We start from the raw sequence: 19,211 nt of genomic DNA on the forward strand, positions 1-19,211 counted from the left end.
AATATGATTACACTTATGTCATCAGCTGATGTTAGCTTCAAACATTATGGAGGCAAAACAAGTAAAGAGGCATTAAAGCTTAAAAACATATATTAGCGACTCTGGTGTCGTAGCGAAGTGTGCTCGGTTGGAAGCAAAAGCGAATCTGTTTCATAATGGCCACAAGAGGGCGCCACCTATTCACATTTGAACAAAGGATACAGGTTTATTGGGTGAGCGTTGGAATACGTTCGAGTCGATTTGATAGTTGTAAATAATTGTTTAACACCTCTCACAGTATAATATATGAAGAATTGTAAATACGAATATGAGCGGTTCGTGTTCTTTTTTTATTTTTTTAAGATGAAGGTTGTAATACTGTTGATAAAGCCACGCGAAGACGGCTTCGTTTCAGGATGGTAATTAACTCTTGTCATGGATGAAGAGGAACGTCATTTGTTTTCGAGGAGTGTCCCCAGGTTTGAGGTTTGCGCAGGGCGGAGAGCAGCAGCGGGAGGAGGAGGAAGAGGAAGAGGAAGAGGAGGAGGGGGAGGGGGAGGAGCGTGCGCGTGCGAGTGCGAGCAGACAGTTTGTAGTCGGTCTCGCCTTTGGCAGCAGTTTGAGGAGAACCCGAGTCGGGGGAAAAAGCCGTCTGATCCCGGCCAACTCGCAAGGGGCAATCCGCCATGAGTTGGGGAACGGAGCTCTGGGTAAGTCTTCTGAACTCTGTCATACCACTTTGGAAGTGGTCCGCGTGTGTCTCTCGTGTTGTTGAACTCGGGGAGCGGATGTAGAAAGGAAGAAAGGTACCGCGTTACCCTTTTTTTTAAATTAAGCTTCGTGTATCGCTCAGGCTAGACGAGTGGCTAATGCTAAAGCTAACCCTTGGCGCACCTCACCGCCTGTGACAGCGGCGGCGGACAATAGGCAGGTCTCCAGACTGCACGCCTTCTCCGCCGCCGCCGCCTCCTCCTCCGACGAGGGTGCACGTAGCAGCACTTTTCTGTTGTTTGGCCCCGTTCAATGCAATCTGCTGCCCGGCAAGTCGGATCTTGAGCTAGATTTTTTTTGGGGGGGTGTCACACCCAGTTTGGAAGGAAGCTGACAGGGTTTGCTCGGAGCAGGGCGGACAAGAATTGAGAAGACACCGAGCGCCCTTCCAATGCATTGCCCCTCAAATGATCATCTTAAGCGAAATCAAAGTTAATTGTTTTTTAACTTGCCAAGTCGTACTGTTAGTTCCTACTTATCGTAGACCTCTGAGTCTGATCTGACTCTGAGTAGCAAAACAATTTGGACTCCAAATGCGCCAATAAATGTAGGTTACTTTACATTCATGGGCATGACTCATTTGTGAGTGTCTGGGTGAAATACAATATTTCTTATTTCTCATTCTTGTTTTACCTGTAAAACTGCTGTGCTACTTATATATTTAATTTATCGTTGTTTTTACGATTTTATGTTCGTCATGAACAGTGGCCCCATGGCCACATATATTTATTGGTTACAATTTTGAGTTTTATCAATGTAAATGATCCTCTATCAGTGATCCTTTTATTGAGAGGTAGGGGTTTTCTTCATCGTTTTTTTTCTTCAGATAATATATATATTTTTCAGGTTCTTCTGTCAGGAATGGCTTGACCAAAATAGAGCAATACAAATGTAACTACACAGAAGTAATATTTTTTATCAATGTTTTAATAATACAATGTAAAGACACTGAATATGAAGTCATCATTGAAATGTATCATATTTTATCATATACATACAGGGGCCAGTACCAATTCTGGTCGGGCCACCACAACATGACTCATGATGGCCCGCCAACTGAAAAGGCTTGTTACGACCCTGTTATTATACACTTGTGGGCAAATTCCGCTTCCACTGTGTTGTATATTTACATTGCACGCCGCAGAGAAGCAGGTCACAAACGCAAGCGTGCCAGGAGAGACGTCAGACTGAAAAGTCTGCGCGGTAGTTCTGCACCTCCCCATCTGAGGGAGGTGGCGTCAGAGTTTTGCTCAAGGGCACCTCGATAGTCGTCAGGAAGCAGGAGTAATTCACGGCGCTGGGATCAACTCCGCGGTTATGAACCGCAGTTCAAAATAGGCTAATTGTTGTTTTGCTCAGCCCCTAATGTCCCATAAAAAAAATGCTAGCGAAGACAACAGGCTGGCACGTTGCTTGTGATTTCGAAGCGGAGTGAACAAGGCGCGCTGGTGTGAGAGGCCTCAATGCCTTCTTCACACGGACCCCAACTATGGCATCAAACGTGCGAGGTGTGAATGAGATCAGCGAGCGGAGCCTTTTGCACCTTTTTAAGGGGTCCTTTCAACTATTGGCCAAGACACCAAATGCTTATTTTCAACGAATACTTATGTTGCAGTTGCTGCTGCTGTCATTTTGCAGTAATTGAATGAGGCATCCAAGCTGCATACCGGACATAAAATTTTTACATTTACGTGACATTTACGCCAGGTCCTTAAGAACTCGCGTTGTAAAATCCCACAGATTTATGGGAAATTTAAGCAAGCCCAAAGATATCGTTGTCTATTTTTTTGAATGGGTGCTACAGTTGAAAACGGACATAAAAATGTTACATTTACGTGACATTTACGCCAGGTCCTTAAGAACTCACGTTGTAAAATCCCACAGATTCATGGGAAATTTAAGCAAGCCCAAAGATATCGTTGTCTATTTTTTTTGAATGGGTGCTACAGTTGAAAACGGACATAAAAATTTTACATTTACGTGACATTTACGCCAGGTCCTTAAGAACTCGCGTTGTAAAATCCCACAGATTTATGGGAAATTTAAGCAAGCCCAAAGATATCGTTGTCTATTTTTTTGAATGGGTGCTACAGTTGAAAACGGACATAAAAATTTTACATTTACATGACATTTACGCCAGGTCCTTAAGAACTCACGTTGTAAAATCCCACAGATTTATGGGAAATTTAAGCAAGCCCAAAGATATCGTTGTCCATTTTTTGAATGGGTGCCACAGTTGTAAATGAAGAAATAAAAACAGAAACCAGATCAAACAGATAAAGGAAATCCTTCAATTCAATAAAACCAAATTTACTAGCGTAATGTTCTCTCAAACCTAATTTTCCAGTGTCGGTCTGTGTCTCAGAGTACCAGTAAACAAAGCGCACGACGATCGTCCGAGTGGACACGCAGACTGAGCGACCATCATAATCCTCTGATGAGATTAATGCGTTGGCTGTCAACATTCACCCTGATTGGCTGCCGAGCACTTCACTGGCGCTGTCTGTTTAGTGATGCGTTCGAACAGATTCAAAAATTCAACGTATTTGAGATTGAAAAGAGCGATAAAATTATTGTTTTATTTATTACAGATATGTACATATATGTATCGGCACATACTGTATGTATGTATGTATGTACATATGTACAAATGTATAAATACAGAGTTGAGTTGATTGAAAAAAAAAGTTTTGTACTGCGGTGAATAGATCACTGATCATTGATAATTTATAAGGACAAAACTCAAAATATTGACAAATAATTTTTTTTAAGCACACAAACATTTTTATTTATGTAAGAAGTAAGACATCTGTACTTGCCCGTCGGGACAGCATCGATGAATTTTGGGGGCACCGAACTGTCACGTAATGGTCCCGGGCTATCGGGCCGCTGTTAATGTTGAACCATGAATCTTTAAAACAGCCATGATAAAATAAATGCTAATGTCTGTGTGTGTGAGTGTGTATCAAATTGTGAGCCACGCGATCATCTTAAACGGTGACTAATCAGTGACACAAGCCTTTCTTTCATCTTTTTTTTTTTTCCATTTATGGCCACCCTTGCTCTTTGCGTCGCAGTCCCGGAAGACGTTACAAAGTGAGCGAAGAGCATCCTATTAGCCGTTGTATGTAGAGAGCGCGCGCGTCCTCGCACGAGCGCTTGGATGCTGCCACGCGGCGCTTTGTTCTGTGTGTCGGACTCAGATTTGTCAAGGACAAGCAGAGCAGCCGAGTCTGGTTTAGGGATGAGAGACTAGCAGGTTGGTCTACTCTGCCGAGTGGGAGAGGGTGGCAAAGTAGCGCAGAGGCTACAACCTTTTACTGGTTGACCGGACTTTTGATTTTGATTTTATTATTATTTTTTTTACGTCCGTCAGCTGATTAGTTGAAAACAGCCTTTTGGACTCTCACACATGCTGTGAAGCAATGGAACATGTTTTCATCCTCATATTTCAGATGGCAGCCTGTGCACAGTCAGTGTGGAAAAACATTTGATACCCGAAAAGCTTCAATATTTCACGACGCCTCGGGCCTCTTATTGTATCCCACCGTGGCTAGCGACATTTGCAGCCACGATCCATACGATGGATGATAAATAAAACAAAAAGAACAATTTGGACACCTACCAAAACATCTGTTGTTTTTATTTGACATTGGTCATCAACAAATTGTCTGTACGTCTCCAAAAAGGGGCTTTTATTGATCACGTTTCGCGTGTTCTCACCGCAACGGAAAATGCGACCGTTACCCACAATCAGGAGATCATATTTGAATGCGGAGATCAACTTGGGGTCAATATCTGCGAGGGACGGCTTCAGTGATGAATGTGTGAAAAGTTATAAGAAGGCCATGTTAGTGTGTGTGTGTGTGTGTGTGTGAGGATGGTCGTCAGACTTAATTAGACTGTGATAAAATGCCGTCCGAGCGACAGGATGATGATGAGGATGATGGTGAGTGAGGACGATGGGAAGCGGAAAAAAAAGTGATGAGAGTAGGGTTTACAAATGACATTTTTGAGATGGGCGGCCCGGCAGTCCAGTGGTTAGCACGTCGGCTTCACAGTTCAGAGGTACCGGGTTCGATTCCAGCTCCGGCCTCCCTGTGTGGAGTTTGCATGTTCTCCCCGGGTCATGCGTGGGTTTTCTCCGGGTGCTCCGGTTTCCCCCCACATTCCAAAAACATGCGTGGCAGGCTGATTGAACACTCTAAATTGTCCCTCGGTGTGAGTGTGATTGCGAGTGCGAATGGTTGTTCGTCTCTGTGTGCCCTGTGATTGGCTGGCAACCGATTCAGGGTGTCCCCCGCCTACTGCCCAGAGACAGCTGGGATAGGCTCCAGCACCCCCTGCGACCCTCGTGAGGATCAAGCGGTACGGAAAATGAATGAATGAATGAATTTTTGAGATGCAGCTTTATTTTGTAAAAAAAAAAAAAAAAGGGCTCCATGTTTGATTTTTTTTTCCTTTCTGGCCAGCTGCTTCAGAGTTGAATCCTGTTGCAAATCCACTCGTTTTCCACGCAGGGGTTCCAAGTAATCAAGTTATTTTTGTTCATTTTCCACTGATTAGTGTTTTTTTTTTGTTTTTACGCTCCTGTTATGTTGCAGGTCAAGGCATTGCAAATATTTTAAACTTGCCGCATGTTATTTTTGTTTTGGTTTCCTCCTGGGCTTACATCTGGACCCTTGCAGCTGTTTGGCAGCTGCCCGTATTTAGACACTTTTCAAACAACTGCAGTTTCCAATGTAAAATTATTCTTCAACACATTTTTTTCTGACCGCTTTTGACCAGGAGACTTGGGCCCTTCAGCCCACGGTCTCGATTCTTGGGTCTTAAATTGGACAGTGATTTTAAATCCATCTTTTTTTTCATCGGAGGCTTTCCCAAGAGCACTTTGAAACCGCCATTCATGCCCTTGTCGAACTGTCTGGATGACTGTCATGCACTTCACTTTGGAGTTAGCCGATCCTCCATTAAGCGTCTCCAGTTGGTCCAAAATGCTGCCGCTCGCCTCTTGACTGCTACTTGTAAGAGGGAGCACATTACTCCAAATCTAGCATGCCTTCGCTGACTTCTTTTAAAAATTCTATGATTTGTTCTCAAATCTTGAAATGGCCTCGTCCCACCTCTGAGATCCGGCGCCTCAGGTCTGCGGACTGGACACTATTAGAGGTACAGAGGGACCATGTGCAGTACTTTGTATACAGCGGTGCTTGTTTTCAAGCGCTTGAGAAATACAGTGGAGTAGAGTTGCGAGACTAGGCCACATTTCGGCTATTGTGGGTGAAATTAATTCTGTCACGCTAGCTTGGCTCAGTGTTGCACATGGACCACTTTTTGCTAATATGAGATGAAGCAACTGCCGGAAGTGTAAAAAAGATCCTCACCTGATGTTACGTTTGTTCTTCGATTCTCAGTGTGAGTTTCCTCATACCATCCACAAGTACACCGAATCCCGTCTTCCTTTTATCGGCAGTGTTTGAATCATTTCTTTCCAGGAAGTGAAACCTGACTCACTGGAGACAGGAACACTTCCAGACCTCTCGCAGTCATGACTTGGCATGATGCAGAGCTGCAGTCAGACCTGCAGCTGTGCTTCACTGGCTTGACTGCAGTCACTTTTGGAAGTCATCTGTTCAAAAGTCTGCCATTTCATCAGCCCGTGGGTCGAAATGTTGGCTTTTAGGAGCGGAAAATTGGAAAATGGGAATTTTTTCTGCTGTTCCCAGCTGTGAAACGTAGTTATTATACTCCCTGCTGGCTGTTGTCATTTTTTTTTCAGTCCTGTTTTCAAGCATGGGTTTAGACATTATTTCATCTCTTTTGGGTGACCCAATTAAGTTTTCAACCGGGGGTGCACTGAAAATCTCTCTTGCAATCTGACTCAAAGCAGCCAGGCCAGACTGTTTCGGAGCTCCAGATTGCTCTCGGGTGGTTTAGATCCTATTTCGCCGACAGAATCTTTTGTTTGTTCTGAGTCACGGACTGCTCCACCTTTGTGGGGTGTTCCACAGGGCTCAATTCTGGGCCCTCTCCCGTTCTCACTGTATCTGCTTCCATTGCGTCCCATCTTCAAGAAACTTGGTATTTCCTTCCACTGCTCTGCGGGTGACTGTCAGGTCTTTCTCATTGAGGCCACTTTGGACTTCTTCTGGAGAAGATCGAGACCTGGATGGCACCAAATTTCTCGAATTTCAATGAAAAGAAGACAGATGTGATGCTGCTTGGTCCCGGTGGCTCTTCTTTACATTGTTCACCATCTTTTGCTACATTTTGTGTCGTCTCACATTCTGCAGCTGTCCAGCAGTGTTATGAAGAAAATAATTCAGGAACTCCTTTTTAGTTTTTCCCCAATAAGGTCAACCCCCGCTGGGCCAAGTTACGAATCTGTCTCCGTTCTTGCTTTCCGCTGTCTTGTGTGCAGGCACAACAAACCCCCCCGCCATGATGTTACCTTATCAGCATGTACGATCAATTCGCTGTGCATTTTTCCGTCGCGGTAATGCATGTGTGACAGTAAGTTTTTGTTGGTATTTGCAGCAATGCGCACTTGCACCACGAATAACTCTCGGTGCAGAGAACGTATATACACACGAGACAAGTTTAACTAGGTCAGCCCCCCCCCCCGGCCCCCACTTCTCCCCTCTCTCGTGTTGTTGAAGCCTTTTGTATATGAGAATACGTCGATTCTTACACCTCACGACTTTTCCCAGGGTCTCTGCGTTTGGCAAGTAGAGTCTCAAGGCCTCGTAAAACTGTGTTGCCCTTAAATCTGCGCTGCTCATTTACACACTAACTAGCTGCCGGCATAGCGGTCTTCTGGTTACCCTGGTAACCTGTCCGTGAATTACACATTGTAGCACCGAGTCAGCGCTTGAGCGTAGTCTCCACTGTCGGCGTCCGTAGGGGGGGGTGAAGCTGCCAGGCATCGCATCTCTGGGAAGAGAAGTCCACCGGCCAACTACGTCTTTGTACGGAATAACGCGCAGGGCTGCCAGTTTGGTACGCGCTTCTGAAAGAACAAATTTGCAGAAATGATCTTGACTGATGTTTTTATTAGTAACGGATGATGTTTAGAAATGGAACTACGCTGATCCGATTAATGATGTCATCGGACTAAAACGGTATTTATTTTAACCGTGTTGGACTGCCACAAATGAATTTTGGCAGCGCTTTGTAGATTCTGGCACCGCCTGTCAAGATGCAACTGTTGTGCTAACTTCTTTTTGCTGCACAAACGAGCTGCTCTGCTCCTTGTGTGATACCCGTACGGCTTTCCGTTCGGGTACGACACTGCAAGTCTCAATGAGTGAAGGATGAAAAAGTCTCACATTCCACTTCCCTTCATTTGCCACTCAGGACTTAACAACTCTAGGGCGGCCCGGTAGTCCAGTGGTTAGCACGTCGGCTTCACAGTGCAGAGGTACCAGGTTCGATTCCAGCTCCGGCCTCCCTGTGTGGAGTTTGCATGTTCTCCCCGGGCCTGCGTGGGTTTTCTCCGGGTGCTCCGGTTTCCTCCCACATTCCAAAAACATGCGTGGCAGGCTGATTGGACGCTCTAAATTGTCCCTCGGTGTGAGTGTGGGCGTGGATGGTTGTTCGTTTCTGTGTGCCCTGCGATTGGCTGGCAACCGATTCAGGGTGTCCCCCGCCTACTGCCCGAAGACGGCTGGGATGGGCTCCTGCACCCCCCCGCGACCCTAGTGAGGATCAAGCGGTTCGGAAAATGGATGGATGGATGGACTTAACGACTCATAAATCCGCCGGGTCAAGTTCTCCCATAAACGTATTTTTAAACTGTTCCAGCTAAAGTATTTAGCTGCGCCTTTTCTCTTTTTCTTTTTTTTTTTTCCTATTGCGTGTTTTGAAAGCAGTTACGTCGTTACTAAAAATCAAGTTCTGCAAGAGGAATGTTGTTTTTATTTCCCCATCGCTCGTATTTTGTATTCCAACTTTCACTTTTGCCTTTTGCCGCCAGCCACGTTGCTCACGCCCCTTTTACGATGCGACTTAGTTGTAGTACGGCGTGTCATGACACCGTCTCGCTTGGGAGTTGTTTCTCGTGACAAATGGCGCTTTGTCTGGAAATCTTCCAGGATGTCATACGTGAAGCCGTTCACGTTTTTCATTTGGGATGCGTGGTTAGAAACCTTTTGATTGATTCTTTTTCTCGAAGGTCTGCAGAGGTCAATAGAGTAGATGGTGGCCACCATGAAGAGCGGCCATGTCCAAACTAGGGCCTGCCATCCGGTTTTCAGTGGCCCGCAGCATATATTAAAAATGACATTTGACACAGCCTGCAACACTAGTTATAAAAAAATTAAAAAAAAGAGGGTGGAGTTGGCAGACTGAGAAAGCACGGTGTTGAGAAAGTAATGAAGTGCCACTGCGACTCATAAATTGTTTCACAATTCTGAACAGCTTTTCTAAATGTGAAGAAGACAATTCAATTTTAGAAGCATAAATGACATGACTCATTCTCACGTAACTTTTTTTAAAAAATGGCCCCTCGGCTACACTTTGTTCTTGTTTTGCTTCGGAATATCGGAAATGGGATTCGGCTACTGTTCGGTGCAGGGGGGGGAAAGGGGGGGTGGATCTCGTCCAGTGAGATCAAGGCCCGTCGGCCACCCTAAAATCTTTTTTTAAAAATCCCAAGCAATTTGGAAATCTGCTCTGTAACAGTTTTCCAAAGTAACTAGAAAATGTTCTCAATATATCATTGCTCGCTTGACTGATTTTCGCGCGTTTAAAGAATTAAAGTCGAAATTTGATAGAGCATCCTTACATTTTTATGAATGCGGCCCTCAAATATATCAAGTTGATATTGAAGCGCAAATTTCCCGGCCTACATGTATCGGTAGACTAAAATAAAAGCACTCGTTTCTTGTTGTGGCTTTGAAATTGCGCTCGTGGAAAAATCCACGAGCGCAACCCCGACAGATTTGGTGGAAGCCTGGGATTCGGAAAGAGAAAATCAAATGTTTTTCTTTGACATTTGCAAAAATCCATGCACGCAAATGAAAATCGAGCGATGCAAAAATTTTTGGGGGCTCGGAAGTCTCAGAAAGTTGTTCTTTTGCACCTCAGCTGTCTGATTCCGCAGCTTGTCTGAGTTGAGACAAACCAGTCCGTCGGGTTGTCGACGTAAACCGTGACGGCAGCATAACAAGTGTCATGACGGATCAGGTTGCTCTGAAACCTGACGTGCTCGCGTGACACAACGTGTTCTCCTTTCCAGATAGTGAATTTCGTTTTGGGGACTAAAGTCTAAAAAGTCCAAAAAAGTCCTTAATTTTTATGTCTGTAGACCATGACGAGGTTTGTCACGGTCATTTCATCTAAGTTATGAATGAATGCGCTTCCGGTGAGCATTTATTAATTTGTTTGTGTCGCTGTTGCGGTGTGTGTGATCTATCATGTGACGTTTTGGTGTGAAAGTCATGGGATCTGTTGCATCGTTCCATCATACTGATCCAAAAAAAAAAAAAAAAGCGATAACATAAGCACCCGTATTCTACCGCTCTTCTACATATTTTGCTTTGCCTTCACTATCGTCCTCGTTTGGAACACAGAGTGAGTTGTGATTGATAGCTCCATGTTTTTCGCTACCGTTACCATTCAAGTCTACCAGGTTATTATTGGCCAGTGGCCTACGTGCGTTGCGGCGCGGCAGTATAAGACTTGGACGACGTTGCGCCCCAACACGCCTTGTTTTCAGATCAACACAGCCAGCTCCACACAGGTGGGCACTAAAGTGCAAACATCACGTGTGCTCGGCCAGAAAACAACAGCTACATCGCATTTAGGGCAAATTAGAAATAGAAAAGTCAGCTTGGTGTTGTCTGTACAGAGACATTGTTACACAATGTGTTCTAAAAAAAAAAAAATAATAATAATAAATTGTGACTATGACAATTTTCTTCCTTATTTTTTTCAGAATCAGAATCATCTTTATTGGCCAAGTATAAGATATGATAACAAAAACATTGAACCTTAAATGAACCATTTTAGAGTAACCAGTAGTTTTGTAGTACCATTTTGTGGTGCAAGAAGAGTGACTATGTCAGTGACTGTTTAAGGAGTTAATGGCTAGAGGGAAGAAGCTGTTTAAGTGTCTACTGGATTTGGTGCGCATGGATCTGTAGCGTCTGCCTGAGGGGAGTGGCTGAAAAAGGTGGTGGGCAGGGTGCGGGGGATCCAGGAGGATTTTCCGTGCCCTTGTCTTGATTCTTGCAGTGTGCAAGTCCTCAAGAGTGGGTAGGGCGGTGCCAACGATTTTTTCTGCCGTCCTAACTGTCCGTTGAAGTCGGATTTTGTCCTTTTTTGTGGCGGCCCCAAACCAGACCGTGATGGAAGAACACAGGATTGATTCGATGACTGCTGTGTAGAACTGTCGTAGCACCTCCTGTGGCAGCCTCAGGAAGTACATCCGCTGCTGGGCCCTTTTCAGGATGGAGATGGTGTTGACTTCCCACTTCATGTCCTGGGAGACTGTGATTCCCAGGAACTTGAAGTTCTCGACGGTTGACACAGGGCAGTTGGATAGTGGGAGGGGCAACTGAGGAGAAGAATGTTTCCTGAAGTCCTTATTTTTTTGTTAGCGTTTCTTCAAGCTAGGCGTTGCGACTTGAAATTGTTTTGTGGAACATGATGCTTCCATCTTTTTTTTTTTTTTGCCAGGGGTTATACAACCCCAACCCCGACGAAAGGGCGACATTCTCTACCTCCGCAAAGGTTTGCTACCGCGCGGGATAGCGGAGCCAAATAGCTTTTCATGACAAGTGACTCAAGCCGAACTCTGCGTCATGGTTTTGAACGCACTCTTCAATCTAAATTGATCCGCCTGACTCACCGATGACAAGTCCTGGATGGAAGTACTCCGGTGCTCCGGGGTCTGATTCATTTTAGTCGCAGTATTTTTATGGTAATGAATACCACACTTCCTCCACGTTGGGTGTTTTTTTGGCGGGTCTGTACATGCAAGGGTGTCGAGACAAATCATTTCCACCGCTTCCAGGAATTGATCCGTCATCATTTATTTATCTTGTAGCACACGTTTGCCAACCAGCGGTGCGTCCCTTTTTAGCATGGCTTAGAAACAACCGCAGAATAGAAACAACCTTCCCAAGAATGTAGTAGAAAGGGAAAGACAAGCCCCTGTTTGTGCATCTGCCCTGGAATGCAACAGTGGGCAATTAGTCTTTTGTCCCAGCAGCATATTCCGTGCCAATTAACGTTGCCTCGTCCCATGGAATGCATTGCACAGGATGTCTGGATGGCTAATCGCAACCCGAGCGGCTCCATTGCTTGTAAAAGTAGGTTGCGGCTCCAAAATGGAACGTTCACACGGGCTAGCATGTAGCATCGGTACATACGGGCGCGCGGCTGCTAATCGGATCGGACTTCTCTGACTAACGGTAATTAGAGTTGTACGTTATGCTTGATGTACTCGATGTAACAGGGCAACACCGAATGCCTTTTGCAATATTGATCGGTTGAATATGGATTTAAACTGGACCGCAAATTGGTGCTGTTGTCCAATCCAGCTTTCTTTTTTAAATCTCTGGCAGCTGGCTAAAGTCAAGCTTCTCCCTTTTTTACGAGAACTCGGAGAGGCGGTCCTTCAAGCCTTCGTCACATCGCGGCTGGATGACTGTAATCCTCCATTGAGCGTCTCCAGTTGGTCCAAAGTGCTGCCGCTCGCATCACTGTAACATACAGTCGAGTGACGTCACCTGGATACTCATCGTCCGCCTTTGAGGAGATTTAGTGCCGGTATTAGGTTTCGCATGAACTGCAAACCAGTCGCAAGAGGAATTTAATGCCACCAAAATTAATCCTTTTTTTTTAAACTTTCTGAACTACAGTATGAACGATACACCAAACTCAAGGTGCCCGCCATATAATTAAAATCCATTGACGTATTTCTAACGAACCTGTTTTGCCAGATGCTTTTGTCGTTTTCATTTTAGCAGCAAATTCATACCGAAACGTGACAAAAATAAACCGGAGAGGCCCCCGCAATGAGGGCACGTGTCGGAATGGCAGCGCTGCCAAAGCACCCGTCACAGCTCCCGTGCTATCCGTGTTTGGAAAATACTGACTGAGGAAGGAGCAAATCGCCTCCCTTGCATTTCCTTTGCGGCCCATGTTTGTTCCGCTTGATTCACTTGATTTGTGTTGTGTTGACACTGAAGTCGGAGCCCATGAAGAGGGAAGTGGCAATTAAGAGCAACATGCAGATGAATGTTTGTAACCCTGGTTGCAGTTTGATCGCATGAGCTCTGGGACCCCCGGGAACCGAAATTGTTGTTTTTGCCTGTCACTCGAAAAAGAAAATTGGATTCATGAATATTTTAGTTGTCACATATCCTTTCTCGGAACGTTAAAAAGGATATTTTTATTTTTATAAGGACCTTTCTCTAACGTGAATTGGAAATATCACAGAGCTGCGTAGCCATTTAACCCGTCACGTTAAATTTCAAATTGCGGAAGAAGTTGGTGCTCTCTGACAACAATTCACTTCACGTCGAGTGTGAGTGTTTGTTTCGTGTGCGCGTTTGCGCTCATATTCAGCCACCTGGAAACGAGTGTTTTCCACTTGAGCGGTGGCGTTACGACACTCTCGGTCCTATTAACCCCTTTCATGCATCAGTAATGATAACCTGTAACCCGATGACATGATCACCTGTCCGCTGTAGTAACCGCTGTCCCTGAAAGGGTTAAAGACATACGAATTTAGTCTGGCGCCCACAGGATAGCAAATTATTATTTTTTTTTTTAATCATGCCTTTTCTGCTGACACTTGTGTCACCGCTCTGGGAAAGAATGCATTGGTGACAATCGCTGACAATCGCTGACAATCGCTGACAATCGCTGTCGAGCCATCATTCACAATTACAATCGATCTCGCCAAAATTTCCTTGGCCACGATGATATTGATGTCGCTGTCCCTCTTGATGTTCTTCATCTGTTCTCAGGACCAGTTTGAAAATCTGGACAAGCACACTCAATGGGGGATCGACTTCCTGGAGCGTTATGCCAAGTTTGTCAAGGAGCGGTTGGAAATTGAGCAAAATTACGCCAAGCAGCTAAGGTACGAAAAGACACAAAAGACACACAGCAGGTCGCAGACAATGTACATCTGTTTTACGGTCGTGCAATGTGAAAGTACCGAGGACCGATACAACAAAATGGCGGCGCTAGAAATATTACCATGGCATTAGCACTGCAAGCCAAAGCCGGCTAGCCACGGCTGCTACGTTCGATTCGATGGCATTAGCACAGCTAGCCAAAGCCAGCTAGCCACGGCTGCTACGTTCGATTCGATGGCATTAGCACAGCTAGCCAAAGCCGGCTAGCCACGGCTGCTACGTTCGATTTACTGTGCACGACTCGAGTCTTTATCATAAGCCTAAATTTCTTGGTTTGCAGATGTACTTTTTGGAATGTACAGTTGCTTAAAAATCAAATCTACCTGCGACATGTGTTTTTTTTCTTCTTAATGGCTTTTAATTTGAACTCATTCACTCTCAAAGACGTTTTTAAAACGTTTTTTCTCAAACTTGGTCCGGAATTGCCTGATGCTGAATGAGTTTTAAGATAAAAGCATGTCGATGTTTCACATTACCGTTACAGAATCTGAACCACGATGAAGTCAAATCTAACGTGAGATTAGAATTAGAAGGATTAAAAAAAAAACTGTCATGTTTAGCTGTGGCGTGATAATCCACACAATTAACTGTCCACTTTGCTGATTGTGGGTTATTATTATTATTTTTTCAGTTCTCAGGTCAAATGTAAACTTTCACGGGCAGTTTCATGCCTTTTGAAACCAATAATAAGAATAATAATCCAGTTAAGATTCTGTTCCCAATATAACAGCAACCTCATTCACTTCCCTCTCTTCTGCGCCAGGAACTTGGTCAAGAAATACTGTCCAAAACGCCCAAAGGATGAGGAACCGAGGTAACTCGGCAAACATGTGATTTTTAAAATTTTTTTTTAATTGTAGCAAGAAAAGAATGAGATCACACCACCGCACATGAGCGCAGATCAATTATGTTGATCCCTCGCACACGCGCGCTCGTTTTGCAGGTTTACATCCTGCCTGTCATTTTACGGCATCCTGAACGAGCTGAATGACTACGCGGGCCAGAGGGAGGTGGTGGCGGAGGAGATGGGCCACAAGGTTTACGGAACCCTGATGAAGTACAGCCAGGACCTCAAAGCGGAGAGGAAGCACGTGAGTACTGAACACCGACAACGAGCTTGTACGTACAACCGAAGCGACACTGCTGAGCTGAAGCGAGGAAGTCGCCAGGTGCCCCCTCAAAAAAATCAAACAAAACTGTTGATTGTTGTCCTGCTGATGCTTCTCGCGTGCGCCAACCTCTTTGTCCTGCCTCACATTTGTTTTGTGTTTGGACGTCCACAAGAGGATACATATGTTGAGCACGATGGTAAACATCTGCCTTTCTCTCCTCCCATGATCTGCTGCTGCTGCTGCTGCTATAAACTCTCGACATTCTTTGGAAGAACATTCCCTTCCCTCAGTGGAATACTTAAGCCACTTTCCAAATTTGTGGAAGAAGACGCAGGCAGACCTGTTTTTTTTATTTTTTATTTTTTTTAAAATAAAGATGTCAGCTGGTGGACTATTCTCAAGTCAACTCCGAGCAAAAATAATTCAGATGACAATAAAATAATCAATGAATAACAAAGACAGTAGAAGGCACAAAAACAGTCAAACAAAAAAAAAATTAAGTCTCATGCAAAGTCAAAAGCCAAAGAATAAAAATGACAAGTTTGAAAGATGGGCAGCGAGGCGAACGTTGAACGAGGGAGCGGCAATGGAAAAGGCTTCATCCTCTCTCTCAGCCTTCGCTTGGTTCTCGGTACCTCGAATAGCATCTGGTCCGCAGACCTGAGACAGGTGCGGAAGAACTCAAAGAGGTCAGGTGGGACGAGGCCATTTCAAGATTTTAAAACAAATAATAGGCGCTTCCAAAGAACTCTAAAATGGAGCCAGTGAAGGGACGCCGAAGTAGGAGTTTTGCAGCGGCAGCGTTCTGGACCAACTGGAGACGCCTCATGGAGGATTACACATCATCATTCCTGTATATCGTTATCGTTATCGTTACACTGTGACGTATATTTTTCGTCACCGAAAAATTGTGGGCGGAGCAGTGATTTGATCTGTTTTCCTGTATGTTTTGTGTTTCTTGCCTTTTCATGTAAATGTTTTGGCGTGTGTGTGTGTGTGTGTGTGTGTGTGTGTGTGAGCAGCATCTGCAGGAGGGCAGGAAGGCGCAGCATTTTTTGGATCAGTGCTGGAAACAGATGGACAACGTAAGTAGGGAGAGAAAACTAAGGAGGGTGGGGGGATTTTTTCATTTTTTTTGCATGAGATGGGAGGTAACTCTAGGCCAGAGGTGTCCAAACTGCGGCCTGGGGGCCATTTGCGGATCGCCATTCGTTTTTTAGCGGCCAACGACATGACCCAAAAAAAAAAAAAAACGTAATGCTAAAAATGACATTTGACATGGGCCGCAAGGTTAGTTAAAAAAAGGTGACGGTGGGCAAAGTGAGATGGGAGGGCTACACTGTAGACTTTTTCTCTGGAGTCAAAGATACAAGTGAACCATTTGCGATTAGCATGCTAGGTTGATGGAACGCTCTAAAATTGTCCCGAGGTGTGAGTGCGAGAACGACTGGTTTTTGTTCATCATTGTGTGCCCTGCGATTGTCTGGCAACCCGTTGAGGGTGCCCGCCCCCCCCCACCCCCACCCCGCCGACCGCCCGAAGAGACCTGGGATAGGCTGCGGCACACCCGCGATCATCCCGAGAACAAGCCGTTTCGAAAATGGATGGATGGATGAATCACACCGTCATTTGGGACACACAGGCCCAAATGCAGTCCAGCCCCTCCCTTAGCAAGGCACATGTGCCACATTTGGCCCTTTTTTGGCTTTCAAAATCCCCCCCCGGAGAGATTCCATTTGCTCATTTCTGAGGTCATTTAATCGGATTCACCCTTTTAGCAGAACACCGTTGGACAATGTGGGCAAAGCATGAACTTCGAATTGTCATTGCAAATTGTTGGCTAATTCACAGAGTTGGCCCTGATTCCAGTCAAAATGTGTTTGTGTGTGTGTGTGTAAGTGTGTGTGTGTGTGTGGGCTGTCGGGCCTTGCTAGTGGCCACCACGTGACCTGATAGTAATGTCTCAGCTATTCACCATGTTTCCTCCACGACTAACGTGACCCAGATGGCTTGTCGGCAAGTAAACTATCGCCGTCTGATTCAGATCACTTTCTTTTTCTGTGGCTTTTTTTAAAATCTTGAGTCACAAGTTGTGGTGTGTTTTTTTGAAGTGGTCACTTTTCTCCCTAAAAGAGAGGAAGTGAGGACCTTTTACAATCTTACAAATATTTTACATTCTCTTGGCATGGATCATGTATTGCTTTTTTTGTTTTTTTTGTTTTTTTTTTCATTTGTCGCTCGTTTCGTTTCGATCCACAGAGCAAAAAGAAGTTTGAGCGAGAATGTAAGGAAGCGGAGAAATCCCAAATAACCTTTGAGAGGTTAGACAATGACATCAATGCCACCAAATCAGAAGTTGAGAAGGTAATCCGCCTGCCGCCTTTAACGATGCAAACGTTGATCGCCATGAATATCCACTCGTTTTTATTTTCACATTCGGTCAAAGAATTACGTTTTGTTGAAGACGCAAGAGGACAGAAAATCAACTCGACATTTGCTCCGTATGACCATTTCTGTTCAGGCCAAAGCGCAGTATTACCTGCGGACTCACATGGCGGACGAAAGTAAAAACGAGTACGCCGCCCAGCTGCAGAACTTCAACGCCGAGCAGTGGAAACATTTCAACAACTCCATACCGCACATCTTTAAGGTAACGGAAGCCACATTTGACCCGGCGCAGGGGGGGCGTGACGGACGCAATGACGCAAGAAAAATTTGCACACCAAAAATGAAGCGCTTTCAAATCATTCTTGGGTTGCTTAATTAGAAATTCCTCCACTGTAATGATCCGTCACAGCAGTTGGAATTAAAAGTATGCAGTCTAAAAGAAATCAAAAAGAAAGCAACTGTTCCTGTTCCTGTTCCTGTCCAGAATCTGCAAGATATGGATCAGCGGCGAACGGTGAAGCTCGGGGAGACGTACCGAAGCTTCGCCGAAGCAGAACGACGAGTCATTCCTATTATCTCCAAGTGTTTGGAAGGAATGGTTTCGGCGGCCAAAGCCGTTGACGATCGACGGGTGCGTAAGAGGAAAAGATGAGAAGAACGGCCGCCGTTTTTCCCGTCACGCCGTTTTTTAAAATTTGCCCCCGCGTATGCAAACTCCTTTGGCCTTCCGACAGGATTCCGGCATTGTTGTGGAGTCGTTTAAGTCTGGCTTTGACCCTCCGGGAGACTTCCCCTTTGAAGACTTCAGTCAGAACCTAAGTCGAACCGCCTCGGACGGGGCCATCAGCAGCACGCCAAAAGGGGAGCGAGAGGGAGCCCCGGGGCCACGTCCGGACCCCAAACACACCATGAGCAAAGCCAAGAACAAACTCTGGCTCTTCGGAAAGAAGCCAAAGGTACGCGGATGGTCACCGGCCTCGTGTCTAGAACGCTAGCTTGATTATTCATTCATTCATTCATCTTCCGAGCCGCTTGATCCTCACTAGGGTCGCGGGGGGTGCTGGAGCCTATCCCAGCTGTCTTCGGGCAGTAGGCGGGGGACACCCTGAATCGGTTGCCAGCCAATCGCAGGGCACACAGAAACGAACAACCATCCACACTCACACTCACACCTAGTGACAATTTAGAGCTTTCAATCAGCCTGCCACGCATATTTTTGGAATGTGGGAGGAAACCGGAGCACCCGGAGAAAACCCACGCAGGCCCGGGGAGAACATGCAAACTCCACACAGGGAGGCCGGAGCCGGAATCGAACCCGGTACCTCTGCACTGTGAAGCCGACGTGCTAACCACTGGGCTACCGGGCCGCCCCTAGCTTGATTATCCGCGACTTAATTTCAAACCTGACGTTGTGATTTCCCAGCCGGCATTATCCACACAATGTCCATGAAGTGCATATTGTGCTCTGTTGACATTTCTTTGACATTTTTTTGTCGCTAGCGTAGATCTTTGCTACGTTCGTGGACCTTGACCTTCTTCTTCCTCATAGGGACAATGTTGGTTAATGATTATCTCCCCGTTGCCCGTCTACGTTGGCGGCATCGGCCGCCTCGCGGGAAACTCGGTGTGACGACTCCGTTAATGATTTCCCGTATTCCGTGACTTTTACCGTCACGATTTCGTGCTGGTAGCTCATGACGATGAAAACACGGCTTTGGTTATTTAGCTTTGGCGCGTTGATGACGAATTGTTTCAAGTCACATTTCCTTATGTAGCTCTTCATGCAAGACGGCTTTGTTTATGTCTC

General features: G+C 45.5%; 1 protein-coding gene across 5 annotated transcripts in view; it reads left to right on the forward strand.

Moving 5' to 3' along the window:
- The first annotated feature begins 546 nt into the window (after positions 1 to 546).
- Positions 547 to 19,211, forward strand: part of LOC127606036 (formin-binding protein 1-like) — a 29,142-nt gene continuing 10,477 nt past the window's right edge. For all 5 annotated transcript variants that reach the window (XR_007963717.1, XM_052074029.1, XM_052074028.1 and 2 more), the window contains exons 1-9: positions 547 to 689; positions 13,731 to 13,846; positions 14,668 to 14,718; positions 14,848 to 14,995; positions 16,039 to 16,101; positions 17,276 to 17,380; positions 17,538 to 17,666; positions 17,889 to 18,035; positions 18,139 to 18,360. Coding sequence is in view for 4 of the 5 variants with exons in the window: in XM_052074029.1 (XP_051929989.1) it covers positions 666 to 689; positions 13,731 to 13,846; positions 14,668 to 14,718; positions 14,848 to 14,995; positions 16,039 to 16,101; positions 17,276 to 17,380; positions 17,538 to 17,666; positions 17,889 to 18,035; positions 18,139 to 18,360 (1,005 nt within the window). In the remaining variant the exon portion in view is untranslated. The remainder of the gene's footprint in view (positions 690 to 13,730; positions 13,847 to 14,667; positions 14,719 to 14,847; positions 14,996 to 16,038; positions 16,102 to 17,275; positions 17,381 to 17,537; positions 17,667 to 17,888; positions 18,036 to 18,138; positions 18,361 to 19,211) is intronic.

This window comes from Hippocampus zosterae, chromosome 8 (genome assembly GCF_025434085.1).
Source record: "Hippocampus zosterae strain Florida chromosome 8, ASM2543408v3, whole genome shotgun sequence".
NCBI classification, from domain to species: domain Eukaryota; kingdom Metazoa; phylum Chordata; class Actinopteri; order Syngnathiformes; family Syngnathidae; genus Hippocampus; species Hippocampus zosterae.